Source organism: Petaurus breviceps, unplaced genomic scaffold, assembly GCF_028583685.1.
Source record: "Petaurus breviceps papuanus isolate PSGF00001 unplaced genomic scaffold, PetGlider_PUasm1.0 47, whole genome shotgun sequence".
Classification (NCBI taxonomy): Eukaryota; Metazoa; Chordata; class Mammalia; order Diprotodontia; family Petauridae; genus Petaurus; species Petaurus breviceps.
The window spans coordinates 12,906,835-12,931,234 of record NW_027186349.1 but is presented as its reverse complement, the minus strand read 5'-3'; the positions used below and the strand labels follow the sequence as shown (position 1 = coordinate 12,931,234).

The 24,400-nt window shown below is 34.5% G+C and overlaps 1 protein-coding gene across 1 annotated transcript in view; it reads right to left on the bottom strand.

Moving 5' to 3' along the window:
- The window catches only part of DNAH5 (dynein axonemal heavy chain 5), a 436,545-nt gene that overhangs the window by 163,980 nt on the left and 248,165 nt on the right, over window positions 1–24,400 (bottom strand). The window contains exons 32-40 of the mRNA XM_069101431.1: window positions 21,232–21,388; window positions 20,719–20,931; window positions 19,449–19,673; window positions 17,393–17,565; window positions 9,567–9,745; window positions 8,985–9,172; window positions 7,443–7,637; window positions 5,252–5,386; window positions 4,080–4,187 (exon numbers count right to left, since the gene is read on the bottom strand). Of these exons, the coding sequence (XP_068957532.1) occupies window positions 4,080–4,187; window positions 5,252–5,386; window positions 7,443–7,637; window positions 8,985–9,172; window positions 9,567–9,745; window positions 17,393–17,565; window positions 19,449–19,673; window positions 20,719–20,931; window positions 21,232–21,388 (1,573 nt within the window). The remainder of the gene's footprint in view (window positions 1–4,079; window positions 4,188–5,251; window positions 5,387–7,442; window positions 7,638–8,984; window positions 9,173–9,566; window positions 9,746–17,392; window positions 17,566–19,448; window positions 19,674–20,718; window positions 20,932–21,231; window positions 21,389–24,400) is intronic.

Below are 24,400 nucleotides of genomic sequence, written 5' to 3'. Positions count from 1 at the left end.
GGAATACACTCCCTCCTCACCTCTACTATGAATCTTTAACTTCCCTCAAGTCTCAGCTCAAAGGCCACCTTCCTCATAAAGCTTTTATTCATCCCAAGGTACTACTATCTTCACCCTAACTCTAGCTTCTCTTTAGATGTAGTTTGTATATAATTATATGCAACACAAGTTGTTATGGCACTCTACCTTCCTATACACATATCACTGATAGAATGTAAGGGTTTCAAGAGTTTCTGTCATAGAGTAGGCACTTACATATTTGATTTCTTGATTGATCAATACATTGAAAAAAGTAATAAACAAGTGAACTTTTGAGTAAAACATAGTTGTAAATTTGAAATGCCCAATTTTATAACACATGGGCCAAAGATGAAATAATAACACAAAAGATTATATTAAAGTTTTTTTTTAAAGCAATCGGGGTTAAGTAACTTGTTCCAGGTTACACGGCCTGTTATTTCTGGGTGTGGTGCTGAGTGTCTGAGCCCAGATTTGATCCAGGTCATCCCGACACTGGAGCCAGTGCTCTTACTCACTGAGCCACCTGGCCACCCTAGATTATATTAAAGTTAATGACACTATCAATACAAAATATCAAAATATATGAGACAAAGCCAAATCAGTACAGTGGAAAATTTCTATTCAAGAATGTTTATAATAATAACTATAAAAAATAAAGAAAATTTAATTAATGTTTACAGTTTAAAAATTAGGAAGCAAATAAAGATTCCCTCAAAATATAAAGAAAATAGCCATCATTAATGGAAAATTAGCAAAGCCAAGAATGAATGGTCTAGTAACAAAATAAAATTAATTAAAGTTATTTCAAAAGATCAAAACAATTGAAAAACCATTAACAAATACAATAAAAAAAAGCAAGACAAAATAATACATTACCCAAAATAAACTTGGGAAGAGGCAAATAAAAATGAATTGAGAAAAAAACAAATGATCAGAGATTATAACATGTAGTCATATGTCCAAAAGTGTGAATATTTTAAAATAGTTTAATATTTTTACAAATATAAAATGTTCTGTCAAATAAAAACTAGGAATAAATAAGTCAGAATTTAAAAGATAATTGAAGAAGTCATTAATTGAGCTTCTGTATAAATCTATATTAGAACCAGATATATTCACAAACAAATTCTATCAAAACTTGAAAAAATATCATATGTACTTTACAAATTGCTTTCAAAATGTAGAAAGGTAGAACTCCATATATCTTTCTACAGAACTAATATGGTCCTAAGTCCCAAAGTTGATAAATATGGTAGAGAACTATATAAAACTATCATTAATGAATGGATAGAAATAGACAAAAATTAAATAAATACTAGGAAATAGACTAGAGTAATATATTTAAAACACATTAACTATGATCATACCACAGCTAATATAGAATTGATGGCCAAGACAGATAAAGAAATATTAAGAAAGCAAGGACTAAATAGACTACATCCCAAGGTGAATAGATGACACAACACATTTAGAGAAGCAGTAGCTTTTGTTCTGGACAGTCAGAAGAATTGTAAATGGAACAATAGGGAAGAAAACTGTCATGACCTCTCTAGGAGTAGTGGTCATAACGTTTGGATTTTTGTTTGCTGAGCAAAAGCAAGTAGTGGAATGGGGTCTGAGTGTCATCAAGGCAGATAACAAGCAGTCTCTGCTAGACAGGTGAAAGGTCCTGGTGTCCTCAAGGATACTGGATGGGACGTGAAATATGGCATAGAGATTGCCAGATACAGTGGATTAAGTGAGTTTTCATTCACCCACTAATAAGGATAGATTTACTCTTGGGTAAAGTCCAGAAGCTGAGTATACTAATTCTCCTATCACTGGGGGAGGTAGGTCATGCTCCCTGGAGATTAAAATCTAGATTACAGAGGTAGGAAGTCTGTGACATTGAGGCCACATGTGGCCCTCTTGGTCCTCAAGTCCTTTGACTCAAAGGGAAACACTTAAGGACCTAGAGGGCCACATGTGGACTCAAGGCCACAGGTTACCCACTCCTAGTCTAGAATGTCAGAAGCAGATTGTTTCTTTTAGGAAGAAGGGGCACAGCAAAAGGGCAAGTGGTGAGATGGTTGCTCTGGTCAGGCTCTGGAACAACAATAAAGACTGAATGCCCTTATCAAATTAACTAAATGGCTGAGCATTAACCTCCCAAGATATAATCAAGTCCACACAAATGAATGAAAACAACTTATTAAGTATCTATTATTTGCCAGGTATTGGACTAGATGGAGAGGAAAAAATATGAACATGAAATAGTACTGCCCCTAAAGATCATAATAGGAAAAGAGAATATCTATAGAGGAGTCATTGCCAGGGAAGGAATTTTTTATCTAATTACTGAGATGGTAAGTGAAGCCAAGATCTCCTGGAGTTCATATACCCTTTCAGTATTTATCAATTACAGTAATTATCAAAATTACTGGGAATGCTGAATAAACTGTGGTACAAGAATGTAATAGAATGTTATTTCACCGTAAGAAATGAAAAATATAAAAAAACTATGAGAAAATACACACAGTTATTAAAGGTAAAGAAAATAGAACTTAAAGAACAACATGTACACTAATGAAATCTATGTAAATACTAATAGAAACAAAACCTCAACAAACATTCAGAAGGGGTTTATGGAAACAAACAGGATGATTTTGGTGCTACCTTATTGGAATTCATATACATATTTTTAAAACCTATGAATAACAAAAGTTTGTTTTCATGAGTAATATTTTTATAATCTTTTTTTCCACTTTTAAAAGCAAAAAGAAAGTACTGAATGTCAGAACCAAGATTCAAACTTAACACCCACACACACACACACAAAAAAAAATAGCCGTGTAACCTTGGGCAAGTTACTTAACCCCAAATGCCCTCCAAAGAGCAAAAAAAAAAAATTCAAGATGGAGGGTAAAAGAGAAAAAGTTGAGACCAATGGTGAATAAAAAGTACTTCTAGTACCACTGGGCTGTTCAACTCAATTTGCTCTTTCCAGAGCAAGAAACTTTCATTGTTTTCTTCTCTCAAAGACAGAAATGACCAATGACTGACCACTGAAGCATAGTCAGTCTGGGAAGGAAATGTGAATTGATTATTCACTCCCTCAGAGAAAAGAAAATCCCTAATGGGAGGAATATTGATATCACATCTGCTTAATTTCATTTACAAGAATTGCATTTATATGATGATTTCAAGTTTTCTACATACTACACTTACATTTCCACATTTGGTACTCATCTCTGAGGTCAAGAGGCATGGTTGCAAAGTGGCTAAAGAGATGGCCCACAAGCCAAGAAGACCTGAGCTCAAGTCCTATCTCTGACACAAACTGGGTCTATGAAATGGGAGCAATTTACTTAACACAACAGTGCTCTAGGCCAGTGGTGCCAAACTCAAATAGAAACAGATCCCTGCAGTCTGAACACTGACCCAGAAAACCACAAATTATCATTATCTGCGTATATTATATATTAGTTTTGTTAAATGTTTCCCAATTGTATTTCAATATGGTTCAGTCACTGGGGGTTTTGCCTTGATACCTCTGTTCTAAATATTGATCTTAGACTATAAATTGCAGAAAAAGTATTAACCTCCTTTGCTATAGGCAGTTTCATTATCTAAGAGTCCTTTATACATAAAACATACATGAATATATATATGTGTGTATGTATATATATATGTGAACATATACATACATACATGTGTGTAGTTCCTATCTTTCTTGTGAGGTATGAAATGGAAGGCATTATCATCACCATTTTGTAGATAATGGCCCAGAGAGGTTAAGTGATTATTACCCTTAAAGTCATATAGTTTTTTTAAGTTATAGAGTCAAGATTAGATCTCAGGTCTTCTGATTTCTTAAGCTGTGCTTCACTTTATTATAAAACCTTCAGTTACTCTCATAAAAAATAACCAAAAGTACTGATATAGTCTATTGTGAGTCAGTAGATATCACCATAGGGGCCTCATTATATTTCCATTTGATTCAGAGACAACAATATTGAACAAACACCTTACACACACACACACACACACACACACACACACACACACACACTTATTACCTTTCTGTCAATTGCAGCTTCCAATTCAGGATAACCTGCCTTATCTAGCTGTATATTTGGGAAAAGGTCTTCAATCAGACTCAGGAATAAGGGTTCATCCTCATCAATCTAAGGAAAAAGAAAAGAAGGGAAGGGAAGGAAATGAAAAGAAAGTCAGACAAATCATTTTGCCAGTAAAATAAAAATTTTACCTAAGCCCCCAAAAGAACAATACAGTCCTACATATTTGACAATAATTAGTTAATATACATACCATCTTATTTTGAACCTATACATTTTCATCATCTTTACCAGAAACCAAAGAAAAATGCCATCTGTCACCACCTCCAAATATGATACAAAACCTTGCTAGCATTACTCTGTTTATACATGTTCCAGTTAAAGATTAAGAAAACACACCTAATAATTATAATAGGTGAGAACTCATTAGCAAATTGAAGAAGTAAGAATTATATTTATACTTCTCTTATGAAGGATTAATATCTATTCACTTAAGTACGACCAAAGAACAAAGAAACATAGATTTAAGACTGGAAGGGACATTAGAGGTCATCAAGTACAACCTTCTCATTTTACACCTAGAGGAACTGAAGAGAAGAGTGATTAAATGACTTGCCCAGAGCCATACAATTAATAAGCATCTGAGGTGACATTTGAACTCAGGTTTCTTAACTATAAATTTAGAATGCTATAGACTATATCATTCTGCCTTTGGACTCTATCAAATATACCTGTCAGTATATTGCCTAAGTCTCATTCTCTGCTATAAAATAAAAAATATAAGTTTCTTACAAATTTGTACAATTTAAAAAATTTGCTCCCATGACATATTGATGGGCAAAGGGGGAGGGGGAAGTTCTAGTTCAAATGAATAAAAATCATCCATTAGCAACAGAAATATAAACAGAACCTTAATTGATAAAATATCTTCATTTATCTTTCCTGTTAAAATTACTTTACCCATGTTCAGTCATTTACTATGATAGTCATAGTAAATATAGATTATGCTGGATAAAATGTAGACAATATCATTTTTATCTTCCCCAGTGTTTTCTATAGCAATTAAGTCCTTTCTAATTAGCATCTCTAATAAACTTCTCTAATAGCTATTAGTTTTTGATCAGTCGAACTGGTGCTTAAGTAAGTGGAACATGCCCATCTGTAAAGCTTACCAGTTTAGAAAGATTCATATCTCTTAGCACACGCATGACGATGGTTGATTCTGTGTCAGTGGGGTTAGCTCTTTTTGCTGCTCCTAAAGTCCTGAGTACTGATAAAATGTTACGTAATCCAAAATCATAATGTACCTAAAGAATTAGAAATTTTTTTAAATAAATGTTTTTTTATTATTTCAATACTATCTTTCAGGGAAAAAAATGATTTATCCAGAAGGATTCCCAGAGAGTGCAATGGTGATTAAACTATGATTATCCATTAATAAACGTACATAAACAATTGGTGCTAAGCACAAGTTTCTCTGAGAATACTTTGAAAAGCAAATAGAGAATATGAAACAACACAAATCTGTTCAATTTAATGAAATTTATTTCATGAGTACAATAATTCACTAGGAAATATGTCAATAGAGCTGTAGCAATGGGAAATATTAGGGAAATTTCCCTGGTATGTACAGAACCTCATTTTCAACTTGAATGAATAGAAGGATATAATTTTATTATAAAAGAAGTAAGAAGCTATTCTATGTATATGTGACAGCAAGATGAGAAAATATTTAGGAGTAGATGTAGAAGAAATAGGACTGAATGAAGATAGCAACAATAAAAGCAAGAAAATAAATGAAGAGGGCTTTTAAAAAAAGAACATAGGAGTTAGGCATGCAGAGGCTTAAAGTACCAAATAAGAACTCAGTAATGTGACTTAGAGTGTGACAAAGGAAAGACTTGGAATAGTCAAATGGTTGACATGATGGTTTGGAAAGGGCAGGAACAGAATGTGAGATGCTAGTGAGAAAGTGACTGTAGATCAGACACAAAACTTGGCTAAGTATCTATCTCACCAGCTGCATGTCCTTGGCTAAGGAACCTAACTTCTCTGTGCCTGTTGTATTTAGGCTTAGGCAAATGCTGGTTCACATTTAACAACCAATTTACCCCACCCCTAACAATAAATAAATAAATGAATGAATGACTGAATGAATGAATAAGCAAATGAATAAATAAATAAGACATACTTGTAAGGTTTATCCATATTATTAACATTTTCTCCATCATTTTACTAAGTCTAGAGTCTAGAGCTAAGACAATCAACAAAAGAACAAATAAAGCCTTGATTTATAGCATTTGCTGATGTCCAAATTACAAAGTACTCACACTAAAAATTTAATGTGAGCTGGCTCCATCACCTTGGTTCTTATCATCTAGAAAACCAAGGAAGCTGGGGGTGTGCATTCATGTCTCCCAGGTCCCTTTCAGCAATAAAGCTCTATGATTTGATGGTGGAGAGTGAGAGTACATAGATGGGATTAAATGTAGTAATTCCTTGATTCAACATTCATTAAATGTCTACTCTGAACCTGGCTAAGAGACAGTCTGGTATATGGTAGAGGGTAGGTATATAAGACAAAAAAGTCAGTGCTCAAGTCCCATCTCTCACACATACTAGTTGTGTGCCATGGGAAAGTTGTCTTTCAATGCCATAAATCACTCTATGAGACTATAAATTACATGAGTCACTTATCTTCAAGAGTAGGCCAAGTATCCACAGTGGGAACTTCCTCTACTAATGAAATCATGAATGCAATACAACCCCTTTTTCTCTCCCTCCCAATATATAATAATTAAATAATATAGTGACATACCATACATATATATATAATTTATAAGCATATATAAGTAAAATAAATTTATTTAAATTAATCAAGTATATCATATCATAAATCATATATTAATATGTAATTATTACATATTTTATCTAGTACAATATGACTAATTCTATGTTAATATTGTTCCTAATATATATTTTAGAATATGTGTCTCAAATAAGCAATCTCTGTCTACCCAATTAGGATGACACCTTCTTTGCAATTTCTAGTCTTCAATGGTTGCCTAGGGTCACATAACCAGTACATGCCAGAGGTGGGATTGACCCAAGACCCTCCTAGTTAGCTCTCTCTCTCACAGGACAGCTGTATCTGTGGCTTGCATTTATGTTTTACATTTAAATGGTGCCTCTTAAAAGTCCGATGTGTATACAAAGAAATATTGTAGTGGTACTTGTGCTTGTGTTTACTTCCCCATTGATAGTGTCTTTAAATCCTCACCCCCTACATAGTTTTCCAACAAATAAAACTTGGGAAGTCATTGAGTGATGCATTGATGCATGACAATCTTTGGATAATCATACCTGCTTAGAGAGCTGCTCCTCACATAGTTTATACAATGTGAAAAACTTCCTTGCCAAGACAATGTTATCAATGAAACCACAGCTAGCCAGCTTCACCCGGATGATAATTTGGCGATCAGGAACCATCATTGCCACTGAACGAAAGTTAATTTTTAAGTTTTCAGGTAGCTCCTGCCGACCAGCATAGCCAGGGTTCTAAGCAGAAGGGGTTTCAATACAATAATTATTAAACAATTATTAAGTAATACTCTAACCACTGCCCCCATGCAATTTAGGTTAGTTTTTCCTTTAAAAGCATAAAAATTTCCTCAAGGACTTTGCTCAGGGGACTAAAGGCTCAGACTATCTATGTCACTTTCTCAGTACGTACCTGAGTTCAAAACAGCCACAAGGAGATGGAAGGACCCTTAGAAGTTTGGTCAGTAGAATTGGATTGAAGCTTTACTCAGTTGAATTATATTAAAGGAAGAGTTCTTAAAAGCTATGCTTATTGAACATGCTTCTCCTGCTCTGGCTGAGTAAATCTCCTTTTGGTAACTGTTAAATGACCCATGAATGTCTCATTTTATTCTAGTATAAAGTCTAAATTATCAGGCCTGTCCTTAAGGAGGCACAACCCAGGAAAATTTTGAATGACACACCAAGGAGATTCTTCAAATCTACCAAAAGACTGCTAATTTACTTTCTTCACTGACAGTTCACAACACCTCAATGACTTAGTAAATAGTTGTGGTCAAAAAAGAAATGCCTGCAGGCCAACTTTATGCTAATAACAATGAGCTAGAGTTTAAGATTAAATAAAACTTCATTCTACTCTAATAAATTACTATCACAGAGTATCAAACACATATGCAATTACTATCAATGTGGTACAGTGAGGGAAAGACATTGCAATAAGAAGACCTAGGTTTGAATCCTGACTTTTCTCTTGCTATGTATGAGCTACTGCTCCTCTCTAACCCTGAAATTATCTCTAAAGTTACTTCCAACACTTGACCTTATGTCACTTAATTAGATTTAAAATCCTATGGACCATCAAGCATGACAATGTGTGTGTTTCTTAACTAGCCAGACCTGTGATGTCATCAAATAATGGACATCCTAGTAAGGCATCTACTTTACCAATGTATATGATCATCCATCAGCAACTTACTCTGAGAGAGCTACTTTGAAGGAAGCATTTAATTGACTTGCCTAAGGTCACAAGGTCAAGTTGTGGCAGAACCTGAACTTGAATTTAGTTCTTCCTAACTCTAAGCCCAACTACACATACACATACACACACACGATATTTATGCACATTATATGTATATATAAGTACATATATACACGTGTGTGTATATACATATATAAAAACATCTCACAGCTGATGTATCTATCTGCTAGGAGCAACCAAATGAATACACATGTATAAATGGATCCTAAAATCCACAATCCAAATTCTTACTAATGAGAAGCAATTAAAATTATATTCTTAGGGGAAAACATTGACCCTGAGATCATAATGAAAGAAATTCAGTCATTGGCTTTATATTTTCTTACCATGGTCAGAAAGAGTCCAAATTCTGGGTTCATCTGTATAGTGTCTCCATCAGTAAAAATAAAACTCTTTTTACGTTCCTTCTTACATGTCAGAATAATGGAGATTTGCTGTGCAGCAACAGATAATACTGGTAGATCAATACGGTTAAATTCATCAAAGCAGCCCCAGGACCCTGACTGTGCCAGTCCTTAGAAAGGAATTTAAAGAGAGAATTTGATTAATATACAGTATCAGAGAGTTGAGGATAAGGGTGTTATAAAGGAAGAAGGCTGCTGTCAAAGTAAATCAGAGATCAGTTCATTCAGAAATAAAATAGGAGTGTATGGGGAATTAGAAGTTGAGTAAAGTGAACAGAACAGCCAGCTCTGAAAGATGGTTAACTTAGGGCCTTTCAGTAGCACAGATCTAGCAACTTAGACAAAAGGAATTCTACAACAGCCTGGTGATGTTTGTCCATATGACCCATCCTAGTACAATTAAAGACTCCTTCTGAGTTTTGATTTTTATCACTAAAAATATCAAACACCTATAATAAGGAAAACTAGCCATTTGTATTATTGTACTTTAACTATTGGCCTCACCTTTAAAAATTCTTCCCAGTCCTCGGAAATCCATCTGGTCTGAACAATTGAAAACCACCACATATTTACCAAGGCATCTTCCCATGTCTTTTGTAGTTTCTGTTTTGCCAGTCCCTGCAGGGCCAGCAGGTGCTCCTCCCATGCTCATTCCCAAAGCCTGAGCCAAAGTAATATAACACCTAAAGAGGGGGGAAAAGGGGAGGGAAATATGACTGACATTGATAGTGGTGAGGAAACAGACTGGAGAAGTCATGCAATGTGATAAACAGAGCTCTAGACCGGCAGTCAAGAGATATGGATTTTAGATGTATGGTCTTAGACAAGTCACTTAACCATTGTGGGCCTCAATTCCTTCTCTACCAGATGAGAAGGGATGCTATACGATCTTCATGGTATTTATAACTCTAAAAGTTTTTTATTTTACTTAGTTTGGATAACATTGCTCATAACAGGAAGCAATTATTCATTTATGAATAAGTCATCACCAAATGGGCATTACTTCCTGGTAAACACAAATTCAACTCACTGAATCTCTCTCTCTCTGTCTCTTTGTGCTTCTTTGTCTGTCTGTCTGTCACACACACAAACACACACACACACACACACACACATGCTCTCCTATACAGGGGTCTTGTGACTGTTTGAAGTGGAAAACTGCATTGAGTAAAATTTGGATGTAGTATGAAATTTCCCAGAATAATATAATGTGAAAGGAAGGAATTTATAGAACAGCACTATTTAGTACTGGTATTTCACAAACAAAACAGTGATAACTTCTTAAAGGGAAGAATGATTTCATTTAAATATACACAGAAACACTTCCATTGTGGACTCAGTAACTCACAGTATGTGTCCCCTCCGTTTCAGCTAAATTTGTAGAGACTTATCACCAGAGTAACCACAGTAGGAAACATTTCTTTGACAAAGCAACTTATGAAGATCTTTTATTGTGTATTAAATAGCAAAGGGGTTATGATCTATATAAATGGAACACAAATACCCATGTGAATTACATCAAGCTTTAAAACTGCATTTTATATTTATAATTTAATGTGTTTATGCATATTGTGAATATTAATACACTTTATGTGGAGTAGACATATGGAATATATTGTATACATATATATGTATGGAAATGGAATATATTATATCTGTACATACATATTCACATATAAAATATATGTACGGGGTGTCCCAAAAGTCTTAATGCAGTTTTAAGTTTTAATAGAATATTCCAGAATAAAAATGTAAAAGTTAAAAAGTATGAGGACCACTTGCATGAGTATTCTTCAAAAACCCATTTTATGAAAAAATGTGCTTATTAAAATGCAAATAACTTTCTGCAGGAAGATAAAGAGGAAAATACATCTATTAAATCAAGAATGGAGACTGGTACTTAGCAGGTCCAAACTAGCCCTTTGTTTCATTTCATTTCACCTCTGGGATATGTCGCTTTGGTCCCTGCAGTACAGAGAATGATATCACCCCAGTTGGACTGCTAAATTTCCCATTTATAGTAGAGCTTCAGAAATCAATGATTACTTAAAGACTAAGAAGCACTGGTTAACCAGCTAATGTACATCTCAGGCATTACTTTAATAGGAATGTTTCTGGTTTATTAGGAGAAAGAGGCAACCAACTTGTATGCCATCATCTCAATGTGCCATGATAAATGTTTTAAGTGGAAAGTGCCTGAGCATGTGGCACAGTGTAACCAGGCTCTCTCCATCAAGACACAGCTACTGAAATAAGCCTGCCTTAACTCGAGGACATCAATCATCATTCTGTGACAACCACCCAAGGTAGGAGCAATTTCACACCCTTCTAAGAGAGCAACACAGAGTTTTTGCATATCTGTGTGTGTGTTTTTTCCCTCCATTCTCTCTCTCTCTGTTATCCATTTTCCCTTTTCCAATATCTGTGGGGTTTTTTTCCCATCACCTGTGCCTCTGCCTTGCCTTGTCTAAATAATCCTTCTCCCCTACATAACTAGTCATAATAAAGAACAGAAGTATATTTTCTAGTTTATACTATATTTATAGAATAAATTTGTGCTCCCTATTCCTAACTTTAAAAGCAGGGGAGTTTAACATTTTATAATTTTTAAAAATAAACAAAAATATCTAAATGCAGTATTCATTACTTCTATTTCATCCTCTATTTTTCTGGTCACTCAGTAAACTGAAAAGGGGTGGGGATGGTGTCCCTCATGCATTAATGTAGTTGCAATGATCCTCATATTATTGTATTAGCATCTAGTGGCTGTTTAAAAAAAAAGGAATATGTAAGAATGCAAGTCCAAAGTCCTTTGATCCTACCATATATTTTTTGCACAATTTGACAGAAGTGAATCATGAACCACTGAGTTCATCGGTGTGAGGAAGTTCTGGTATAGACCTCTATCATTGCAGATTGGCACTTTACATGCAATTTACATCTTTAAGAGGGATGCCTGGCATACTGAGGGATTGAGTGACTTGCCCATGGCCACATAGCTAGTATTTGTCAGGGTGAGATGTGAACCTCAGTCTTATTGACTTCAAGGATTGCTCCCTAAACACTTTACAATGTTTCAGATCCTATCACTTATGCATTCATTAAATTAATATATATTAATTATCTCTAAGAAGTTTAGCTCCAGATTCTCTGTCCTTTTTGCCAAAACTTAATTATAGACATATTTTAGGAATAATACAATCAAGATTTTTAAAGTAAGAACTCTTGTTTTTGTAATAAATTTATAATAGTTACATTTTATTAAATTCACCTTTTAGCTAATATGAGTAGTTAGGCCATGCAGTGGATAGAGCACTAAACCTGGAATCAGGACAATTCATCATCATGAGTTCAAATATAGCTTCAGACTCTTACTAGCTATGTAATTCTAGACAAGTCACTTTACCTTGTTTACCTTAGTTCTTCATCTACAAAATGGGCTGGATAAGGAAATAGCAAGCCACTCTAGTGTCCTTGCCAAGAAAACCCCAAATGGGGTCACAAAGAGTCAGACACTAGTGAAATGAGAAAAGAAGTAGCTTTCACTAGCTAGAAACTAGCTAAACAACTTAGCTAATACTGTATTTTTAAAATGCTGTTATTCAAATATATGATTATGCTACAGATCCACCACCGAGGCCTGGATTTTGCCTTATATCCTCAGTGTCCATGATAGGTGCATGTTAGTGGAAAAAAATAACAGTCAACTTGTAGTCAGAAAATATAAAACAGAGTTCCAGCTGAACCACTTAAACTTTGTGATCTTGGGCAATTCACTTGAGTTTTTCAAACCTCTATGGTCTCTTTAACCTCAAAGGATCTGTGATTCTGATTTGTGTTGATTCAATGACACTCTCTAGTATGATTTTCCTTGTTATCAGCAGTCATAGGGATTAGGGACATAGACTATGATCATGGAACAAAATTAATTTAAATAGGAAATCACCTCCCACAGTCTGATCGACATTGTATTCTAATTGAGCTACTGATAAAATGACACTGTCATAGAATCATGAAAAGTTAGAGCTGGAAGGGTACTCAGAGATAATCTAGCCCAAACCTTCATTTTAATGATGAGGAAACTGAAGCCAAAAGAAATGAAGTGAAATCCCTGATAAGACAGATTCTTCATGAAAAATTCAGGACTACTGGTCACAGGCATAAGCATTAAATGCCTATAGTATAATAAATAGTGCCTAAAAAAAGATAAGGAAGGAATTTTTTTCTATTGTTATTTTTTTACAACACAGATTCTTTCCTCTTTTAACAACACTTCCTCTTCAATAAATTCAAGTGCTAGAGTATGCTGGTAAATGTTTAAAAACTGGTGCTCCATGGGAAAAAATGTAAGCATGACATACTCTTAAGAATAATCTGCATTATTATTAACATTTTCTCGATCACTTTTTCAGGTTTGGACAATCAACAAAACAATGAATCAAGTCCTGATTTGTAGTATTTCCTAAATTCTGAGGTATTTCAGCTCATGCTGAAATTTTAACAATCTGCTCTCCCAGAGCCAGTATAAGCTGGCTTCATTGCACCACGAATACAAATCACATAGTCTATGTAGAACAAAAGAATTTTGTTTTGTTTCATACTTTTGGGGTAAATAGATGGCATGTATAGATAGAAATCGAAGAAAAAAACAGGAAGAAAAAAACTGAAAAGTCAGAGTTCCCAAAAAGAGAGAGAAGGAATACAAAAGGAAGAAAATATAAGACTATAAATAAATCAGGAATTTGTAGAGTTAGAGAATTAATTGACATTAACTCTTCATGTAGTCATTTTGCCTTGGGGAAAGCCCTTTTGTTGAATGTGAATATTTAACTTAGAGATCATAAGCCTATGATCAGTCCAGCACTCTGCACCACACATTGCCTTCATCACTCTCACATCCTGTTTCTTCTCCCTATAATCACACAGTCTATAAAATGCCAATATTTTCTGTGAGGGTGCATCCACAAAGTTTTATTGAATTTAGGTAAATGGAAGACAGTGTTGGTGATGAGAAGTTTACGAGATACTCAAGTCTTCAGTACCAAGTGACCATTTCTATTGCTGTTTTCAACTGCATTCCTCCTTAGGATTCCCTGCCAAGTCTGGTAGTCTGAGCCAATTTTAGCATTAAAGTCACCCAGAATTATAAGCTTGTCCTCTTTTGGCACATTGATGATGAGGGTCTCCAAGTCTTCAAAAATTTTTCTTTGACCTCATCAGGGTTCATCATAGCAGGAGTATATAGGCAATAATGATGGTGGCATGATGTTTTCCTGCAAGGGGCAACCACATTGTCATAAACATGTCTGTTTGCAGATGATTGTGCACTCAGTGCAGTCTCTGAAGCTGAGATGTAACAAAGTATGGATCAATTCTCTGCTGTTTGTGCTGATTTTGGCCTAAAAATTAACAACAAGAAAACACAGGTGCTCCAACTATACATAGAACCCTTGGTTTCAACAAATGGAGAAGTTTTGAATACTGTCAATTAAGTTCACTTACTTTGGTAGTGTACTTTCCAGGGATGCACACATTGATAATGAGGTTGACACATGCATTACCAGAGTTAGCTCAATGTTTGGGAGTTTCCAAAGGAAAGTATAGGCAAGAAGAGATATTAGACTGATTCCCAGACTGAATGAAGATCTACAGAGAAGTTGTGCTGCCGTTTTTGTCGTATGCCTATGAAACCTGGGCAGCCTTCCAGCGCCATGCCAGGAAACTGAATTGCTTCCATGTGAATTGTCTTAGGAGAATTCTGAAGATCAGCTGGCAGGATAAGGTACCAGACACTGAGGTCCTTTCTTCAACTAAACTGCCAAGCATTCAACTCTGCTTCAGAGAACACAACTCGATGGGCTGGCCATGTTGTTTAAATGCAAAATGTATCCTTGCTAAAAAGACTGTTTTATGGAGAAGTCACACAGGGCAAGGGTTCACATGGTAGTTAGAAGTGATACAGACACGCTCAAGTTCTCTCTTAAAAACTTTGGACTTTATGTGACATGGGAGACACTGGCACAGGACTGCTCAGTATGGCATGCCCATATCAGAGAAGGTGCTGTGCTCTATGAGCAAAGTAGAATCAGGACAGCTCAAAAGAAATGCAGAATGTGCAGATTTGGAGTATGCACCCCAAATGTTCACACTGACAATTTGTGCATAACCTGTGGTAGAGCATTCTGAGTTCGTATTGGTCTGATCAGTCATGGCTGGACACACTAAAACTTGACTCTAGTATAGTGACGTCACTTTGGTCCTCTTAGAGAATGAAGGATAACAACCAACCAAGAGCTAGAGAAGTAAAGATAAAAGTATAGTTTTCTAGTTTGGTATTTATTATTTATTAAACAGATAAAAGGTCTTTATTAAACCCTTCATTTCTGCTACTATTATTTCTTAGATAAGATTTGGGAAACTGTGTAGTACCTAAAATGATCCCAAATTGTTCACTGCTTCAGCCCATCACTTTAACACAAAATTTCCTGGTGATTTGATGTGGCATCATTACATGAACTACCATGAGCTCAGAAGAATCCAAACTACAATTAACCCAAATAGCATTAGAATCGTGTTTGTATGGCATTATTCAAAGATTTGCAGGCTGACCAAGAAAAGTTTAGACCCTCTGCCACAATACATATGCACCTAACTTTCTTTCTTCTCCTTATACTTACTAAAGAGAGATATTACTATTAACCTAAACTAACCACTGGCTTACTTGTATTTCAGAAGAAAAGGGATTACAACCAAGCCTGAGGGAACAAACTAAATTTGTATGGGGGAAGATCTCTCTGATAAAGGAAACTAGACTAAATGTATTTTGTCTGAACTTCAAACAGAGGGAGAGGCAACAAAGAGAATCCTGATTCATTCCACAAATCTTTTCTCCTTCCAAATGCTTTCTACAATGACTTGGACAAAAGGTAAGCTTTTGAGCTCATTCTTCCAAAATTTGAGTCAGTGAGTTACCTTATTTTCTCTTATTTTTCCATTCATTCATCTTCTCACTTCTGTCTAGCATGCATCCTCCCAAACTTGGCACAGGGAAACATGTAAATAATAACATATTGCAAGGGCCAGTCTTGTCTTGTTTATCCTAACTAAAAACAATCTTATTCAATAAAAATGGATAAAACACTTGCTGCCTAGCCATAACAGCACAGATAGGATGTCTTAAAGACATCTCCTAAGAGAGAAAAGAACTATTGTTTTATTATGAGAATTATTAGAAATATTCTAAAAATATTTATTTTCTAATAAGTATTAATAAAGAATTACTGTATTATTATTTGAAATAATGCTGAACCTATTGCTCTGCTACTGCAGATCTCTCTTTTCCTTTTAAAAATATGATAAATTAAATAACCATAAATTTATCAAATTCTCAAAATGAAAACCAAGTGGTACATAATAAAGATTCATAGTATAAAATTCTTTTTTATGTTTATATATATATACATGCAAATATATGTACACATACTCTATATATGAAAGTGCTCATTTTATTTGGTATTAATTAATAACAAAGCATTATTTTTTTTTGGAGGGCAAATGGGGTTAAGTGACTTGCCCAAGGTCACATGGCTAGTTTTTGTGTTAAGTGTCTGAGGCCAAATTTGAACTCAGGTCCTCCTGACTCCAGGGCCAGTGCCACTGCGCCACCCAGCTGCCTCTAAAGCATTATTTTTTAAAAAGAATTATAATGTAGTTGATCTCACAAGTATAAGGCAGAGTTTTGACTGGCAGAATTTTAGTGCTGGAAAGAATCTTTGAAAATCTCAAGTACACCTCCCTCATTTTACAGGTGAGGAAATTGAGGCCCAAAGAAGCTGAATGACTTGCCCCAGTGATAGAATTGGGATTAGAATCCAAGTCTCTTGACTACATCTTAGATTTATTTGCATTCCATTGCTTTCTCATTCAAATGCCATTTTGGTTGTTTCAATAGGATGGCATTATGTAGCAGAGTCAATAAGATGGTGGTCCAGGTCAACTATGATTTGTAACACGTTTTTATTTCCATAAAAACAAAGAACAGTCCATTCATCTTCATGGCCCTTCAATTTCCACAAAGGTCATTTTAACTTTGTTTCAATTGAGACAAAATGAAATTGCTTTTGTATGGGCTCCTCCTGAGTAAGTCTGGTGAGATTTCTATCTCTAGCCAGCATAAAATATATGGGGAAACTCACATATAATGCTAAAAATGTCTAGGTTTCAAAGACTTCAGATACAAAAGAACCTATAAAACCTGAAGACATAATAAAACCCCCTAAGCATTTTGAAAAGAAGAAAGGAGAAAAAAAATCACAGAATCCTTCCATCACCTATCTGTGAGAGGAGTTATGACAAGTCTGTCAGTGCAGCCTAAAAATTCATTCTGGTATATAAAAGCGACATCTGTGATGTGAATCATCATCTTGTCAGAATCTTCATTAAAATAAAATCTGCACTGTTTCAGCCACTCGAAATCGGTAGGGTTCTTGATATGCATATGACACTGAAATTTAAAATAGATACATGATTACAAGAGAGAGAACAATTTATTTCAAATATATAAATCAACATCTGACTGGGCTGCAAAGAGTAGTAAAGGGGACTCAATGAAATTCCTAACAATTCTGGGAGGGAAAGTATCTACTCTTCATTTCAGTCACACAAAGAAACCTTTTGCCATCCATGGGGATATTGTGAATGAGAGAAGTACCTTCTTTAAATAAGATTCAATGAAACTAAATATCTTTGCAATAAACAAGATATAAATTTATTTTTGCTTTTTTTTTTGGAAGGGGGGAGGTAGGGTAATTGGGGTTAAGTGACTTGCCCAAGGTCACATGGCTTGTAAGTTAATTGTCTGAGGCTAGATTTGAAATCAGGTTCTCCTGACTGGAGGGCAGGTGCTCTATTCACTGCACCACCTGGCCACCCCAAGATATAAATTCTTTAAATTAGTTTAAGAAATTAAGAAACCAAAATACTTCTCACAAATATATGCACAAAATATAATCTATGAAGAAGAGAAAAAGCATTTTATAATTTAGCATAAAAAAACAAATGTAAGCAACACAATTTAAGGTACAGTAAAAATTATAAGAATTGTGTTTTTTTAAAGAACTTTTAAACTTTTACATTAGACAAAAGCAAACCTAAAATTCCTACAAACACCCTCTAGATGATATTATTATGTTGTTGGTTAGTGGCATTTCCATTTGAATTTTTTTAATAAAGCACTACATTTTCAATATTTAATAAACAAAAAAAATTCTAATTTCCAAAGCTTCTTGACTCTCAAATCTATTTAAGGATGAATATATATTCAACTATTAAAATATGTTATTTTAGATTTTGTGAATTACAGTCATTATTTCTGGGCTAATCTTTGTTAACTCTTTACTGAATCTAGCTGCATAGATATTAAAATAGCACAAAATTTTTAAAACATCAGTGTTGTATTTGAAGTTGGAGGACCTAGGTTCACGTGCCAGCTCTGCCCCTTGCTACATGGGTGACCTTTAACCAAACCACTTAACCTTTTTGGAACTCATTTTCTTCATATATAAAATGAGGTAGTTTAGCCCATTTAATCTCTAAGGTCCTTTCCGTCTTATATCTCTGATCTCATGACATTTAGGACAGAAAATAAACCCTAGGAAAAAAACCTAATATTTCATTAATTATACCAAGTATGAACTGTCAGCTTCCATACCTAATGGAGGATTTCATAAAAGCATATTTTCTTTCTTTCTTTTTGCCCATTTTTCCTCTCCTTGAAACTTTTCTTATCTACTTTTAAATATGAAAAGTTAATATAGTATCTAGAATATAACATATTGAGAGCACACACTTGCAAAAAAAATTATTTAAAAGGTTTATTTAACAAAAACCTCAAATATCCCAGTAAACTTTTCATCTAGCAATGAAGATGTTCTTGGTAGTAATAATAATAATCATACTGTCTTTAATTAATTAATTTTAAAATGATTACATCTGCTTTGGTAGAGATAATGTAATTTATAGGGAATTCCCTATGCTAATGGATTCACACAATCTAAATCTCCTACTCCTCAAAAACCGAAGACCTGTTAGACAAGCATACAGGCAGACAGACAAGCAACAAACACACAGAAAGACCGAGAATCCTAGTTACATTAAGAGCTGAATGGAATTTTTCAATGTATTTTTAAAATGGAAACTCTACATATAGCCTTTTCACAATTAATAGGTAAGTGTACACAACTAACTTTGAAGGAAAAAAAGAACAGTATAAGCAGTTGCTTATCATCATAAAGAAGATTGTTAAGCTGAATTCCAACTTTTATTGTGATTCAATTAAATCAAAACCAACTAAGTGGGTATTCAGTAGAGGCAAATAAAAGTATTTACCAGCTCATCAAAGATATCCCTTTGGTGGACATGAATAGTAATCAAAGTCTCATATTTCACACGTTCCACTGAACTTAAATCCTTTGTGGTCATATCTATCAGTGTATTCAGTAGTTCTAGGAAAGACTGATTTGTTTTCTGCATGATTTTTTTATCAAACTTGGCATTTGTGAGAGCCTCCTCTGAATCCCTTGTCCATATCAACTGAATTCCTAACAATCCAACCTGATGGAAACAAAAAGGCAATGTAAGCATAGTTATATAGAGATATCTAAATAGAATTATCTATAAAATAAGCAGCTATTATTTATCAAAATGTGAATTCAAATGCTTTTTTCTGGGGAAAATGGGTTTCCCTGCACACAAGGTCTTCAGGAAAAGGCTAAGTGATGTCATCATGGGCACTAGAGAGGAAATTCTTATTCTAATAGCAATTGTACTGGGTGGTCTCAGAGGTTTCTTTCAATTTTGGGATTTTCTGATGCTGACTGCTCCTGACCTAAAGTAATTGCTCTTCCTTCCACTCTCCTAAATCCTCCTCTAGTAATTGTTTCATTCATATGTGCATGTACATCTGCATGTATATATGTAAATGTATACATACATATATGTTATAGGGTAATTTAGGACTACATTCTCTTTAGAATCTCTAGCATTATTATGTTATATTGTTGTTGTTGTTATTATTATTTGTTTTGTTTTATTTTAAAGTCTTTTGTTATCTTTTCCCATATCTAAGTCTTATCTCCCCCAGATCTTGATAAATTCCCTGAGGGAAAGAAAGGACCAGCCTCAGCTTCTTTATGCCCCCACAACAGTTAAAGCAATTTTTCCCATTTGGAAGCAACCAGCAGATGATATTTATTCAGTTAAACAAATAATTTGGTGTATTTTAGTTAGTTTTTCATTCTACCAGCAAATATATTTTGCAATCTTTTATAAGTAATATATATTGAGACTAAACTGTTAGAAAAACCAAAGAGTAATAGGAAAAATGTTTTAAGGGCTATACAGACCATTTCTATTTTATGTATAATTCAATTGTACATTGCAGAAAAAAATTCCAAGGGGAACTTTTAGCTATGTGTTTTTAAAAGTTAAATATAATTAGGTAACTTGTGAACAATTTTTATCCTCTTTGTATCCATGAAGATCTAGATATTTGAGCTTTGTCTTAGCACCATCATTCGAGAAACTCAAAATACACACTCTTCCAAAGATCTGGAAAGAACATTCTACACAATACACTATTTCTCAGTTTAATATTGACCTGTGCAGGAAAGGAAGAAAGAAATTCAATCAGTTGGAAGCCTGGTTCCTGAATATTTGTGGATGCCTGGCGAATCACAAGATGTAATGAAGACTGAGATTCTTCCAAGAGAGAATTAAGCCAAACTTCCACATTGCCCTCTGCCATCACAGGTTTATTCAATTCAATCATCTCACCCTCGCGCGAGGAAATTGACACAATACGATCATAGATCTATGTTAAGACATGAAAAAAATTACGTTCTTATAGAAATGAAGATAAATGCACCAACTTTTTTTCTCCTAATCTCATCTCTATTCTTTCACCAAGTTAAGCATTCAGCATAAGAAATTAAGTATTAGTAAGCTGCAAAACTGATTATCAGAAGAGAAAATACTTTTAAATTATGAAATATCACTGTATTATCAATAATATGTTCTTAAATATTCTGATTCTGTGTCTTTAAAATAATAACTGTTATATGGGTATAATAATATGCAAAAATACATTATTAATAACCAAGATTGAGCATACCTTTTCATGAAATTTGACAGATTTTATGTTGTCAAATACATTCAGCAAATGAGCCTGTATGGTGTGAGAGTCTGAGGCTTGGCCAAGAATCTCCAAAAGGGCAGGATCAGAGACAAAAAAAAACCGAGGAAAAGAAAGTCGTTTTTTCTCCAAATATCTGATTGGAAGGGGAGAAAAAAATACAAATTCATTTAAACACATTTTAAATTTGGTTTGCTGAAAAACTATTTGTTCAGGGGTATGCAATGTATTTGTATGATTGTTTTTAAAGTATATGACTTTAATTTTTTTTCCTTGTATATTATTTCTCAGTGTTGATTTTGTTGCCAGTGCTAGGAATTCAAACTTTCCACATTCTGATTGTAAATTATTACTTTTTAGGGAAGGTGGGGCATTTAGTAATCATATTTGCTCTATGTAATACACAAGTAGAAGGTCTACATTAAGGTTTTATCATGTAAAATCTTGCTTCTAGTTTTGGCACAAGCCATCTCTATTGTGTTTAATTTTTTATTCTGTAGACATCCAGGCACTCTTTCTACTGTCAGCACAAAAATGATGGTAGTCAGAGTAGTTAGATGGAAGAGCTATTGCTGCACTTGAATCAATGGAACTTTCTCTTCCTTCAAGGCTCAGTTTAGGTGCTGCCTCCTCTGTGAAGCTTTTCTTTACATCTATGTCTTAAAGCATTCTTCCTCTATTCAAATTTTCCCAACACAATCCAGTGGTATTTCTTTTTCAGCCTGTTATGTTTTACTTTATATTATACTGAGTACTTCTTATTTTCCCTGTAGTAAAATGTAAACTCCTTAAGGGTAGAGATTCTGTGGTTTTCATTTTTGTATCCCCACTGCTTAGCAGGGAGTTATACACATAGTGGGCATTTAATGCGTGCTTATTGAATTCAGTTACTGAACTAGCAACTGACAGAATATATGCTTTGAATGATAGACAGGAAGCAAATAAGACTTACTGAGAAGAGAGCAGTATCATAAGCAGAAACTGAGAAGTAAAGTGTTGAGGCAGATTTGGGAAGAAGATGATGAGCTCAGTTTTAGACATGTAGAATTTGAAGTGCTGGAGGGCTGTACAAGTGGAAGTATGTAATAAGCAATGGGAAACAGGACTGGAATTCTAAAGAAAGAAAGATCCATATTGGCAAGTCATCTGCAGAGTCCTCATAAATTACAAGCAGAAGAGAATTCTAAGGAAAAGAATGTCAAAGGAAATGAGGATCCAAAGCAGAATCTTGGGAAATAACCAACATTCAATGGATGAGAAGTCATGCAAAGAGCACCCCAAAAAGAAAAGTTATAAAAATAGGAATAAAAGTATACAGTATATGGTTATGGAAGTAAAAAAAAAGTAGAAGAAATGAGTATATGTTATCCTCTGTGTCAAATTCCAAAGAGGGGTAGAGGATAGAAAATAATCCATTGAAATTCTTGATAAGGAAGTCATTAGTTATTTTTAAGTGATTTATTTTAACAGATAAAGAAAGGGGAAGGAAGGAAATAAGCATTGATATTGTACCTACTAGGTGCCAGGCATTGATTGAAGCACTTTATAAATGTTATACTTACAAATGTTATATCATTTGATCCTCACAATAATCCTATGAGGAAAGTGTTGTTACAATCCTCATTTTACAGATAAGGAAACTGAGGCAAAGAAAGGTTAAGTGACTTGCTCAGGGTCACACACCTAGTGAGTGTCTGAGGCAGTACTTGAACTTAGGTCTTTATGAGTAGGTCTAGTATTCTAAGCCAATGCACTATCAGAGATAGATGACAAATGGCAAGGGATTGAGGAACATGTGGATTCTAAAGAAGTAGAATCAATGACTATCCACTAATCTTTCAAAAAGTTTAATGTCAGGTAAGAAAAATATAAGGAGACCAGTTTGGTAAAATTAGGTAAATTTTTGTCTTTTGAGGGTGTTTTGGTTTTCTTTTCTTTTCTTTGTTTTGTACTTGCTGTGCCACAAACTGCATTAAATTATATGGATACAACGAAAGACAAAAGTATAGACCCTGCTATCAAGGGTACTGGGGGAGACAACATGCAAATGACTCTGTATATATTAAGCATAGTTATCGTAAGGAGGAGAGAAGGCACTAGCAGTTGGAGGGACTAAGAACGTCCTCCTCCAGAAGGTGGGATTTGAACTGAGTCTTGAAGGAAGTCAGGGAGTCTAAGAGGCAGAGGTGAGGAAGGAAAATATTTCAGACATTGGGGGACAGCCAATAAAAAGACAAAGAGTCAGGAAATGGAGGGTTGTGTGCGGGAAAGGTTGGCATGGGCCAGATTGCAAATTGTTTTAAATACCAAACTAAGCATTTTCTATTTGATCCTAGAAGCAATTAGATGCTGCTTGTGTTTACTAAGAAGGGTTGTATGGTCAGTCCTATGTTTTAGGAAAATCTCTTTTGCAGATGAGTAAGGATAGATTAAAGTGGGAGCAGAAAAGGGATTTAAATCAAAGAATCCAATTAGGAGGTCATTGTAATAGTTCAGTTGATTATGTTTTATGTGTAATATTTTAAGTTTCTGCTTTCTAAATTTACTTCATAGGTATTTGTGTCCATAGTCTGATGAATTTTGAGAACATTCCATGGGTATTTGAAAAAATAAACTCCATTTCTGACTTGTTGAGTTTGAGTAGACCCATGGAATATCTAGTTTGAGGTGTCTAAAACAGTACCATTATCCCTTCCACATTGCAAGGGGCAAGGGAATAGTGGCCCTGAAATCTGGAAAATCCACATACAAACTTTTGGCCCTCCATTCATACCAGAGAAGTCTGAATTTTTTCTTTATCTTTTATGAGTTGTGCACTATATTAAAAGATAAAATATGTTGATATTATGCAATGTTATATACATGTTTTATGCATTTCTGAGTTTCTAGTCTTTTTCTATGTCATCTGCTGGCCTTAATGTGTTGTCTGTGGCTTCCACAAAACTCTCAAAAATTCCATTTAATTTCTTATGCTGGCCCATAACATATTGAAACCACAATGAGAAAAGTCTCAGTATGGAAGGGATAACTGTAGTATCTTTAAAACCTTAAAAAGAGAGAATATCCAGGTTCAAGATGGACATTATCTGAACTATCTTCCAACTCTGAGATTCTGGGAAGCTACAAAAAGGCAGATTTTGGCTCCACA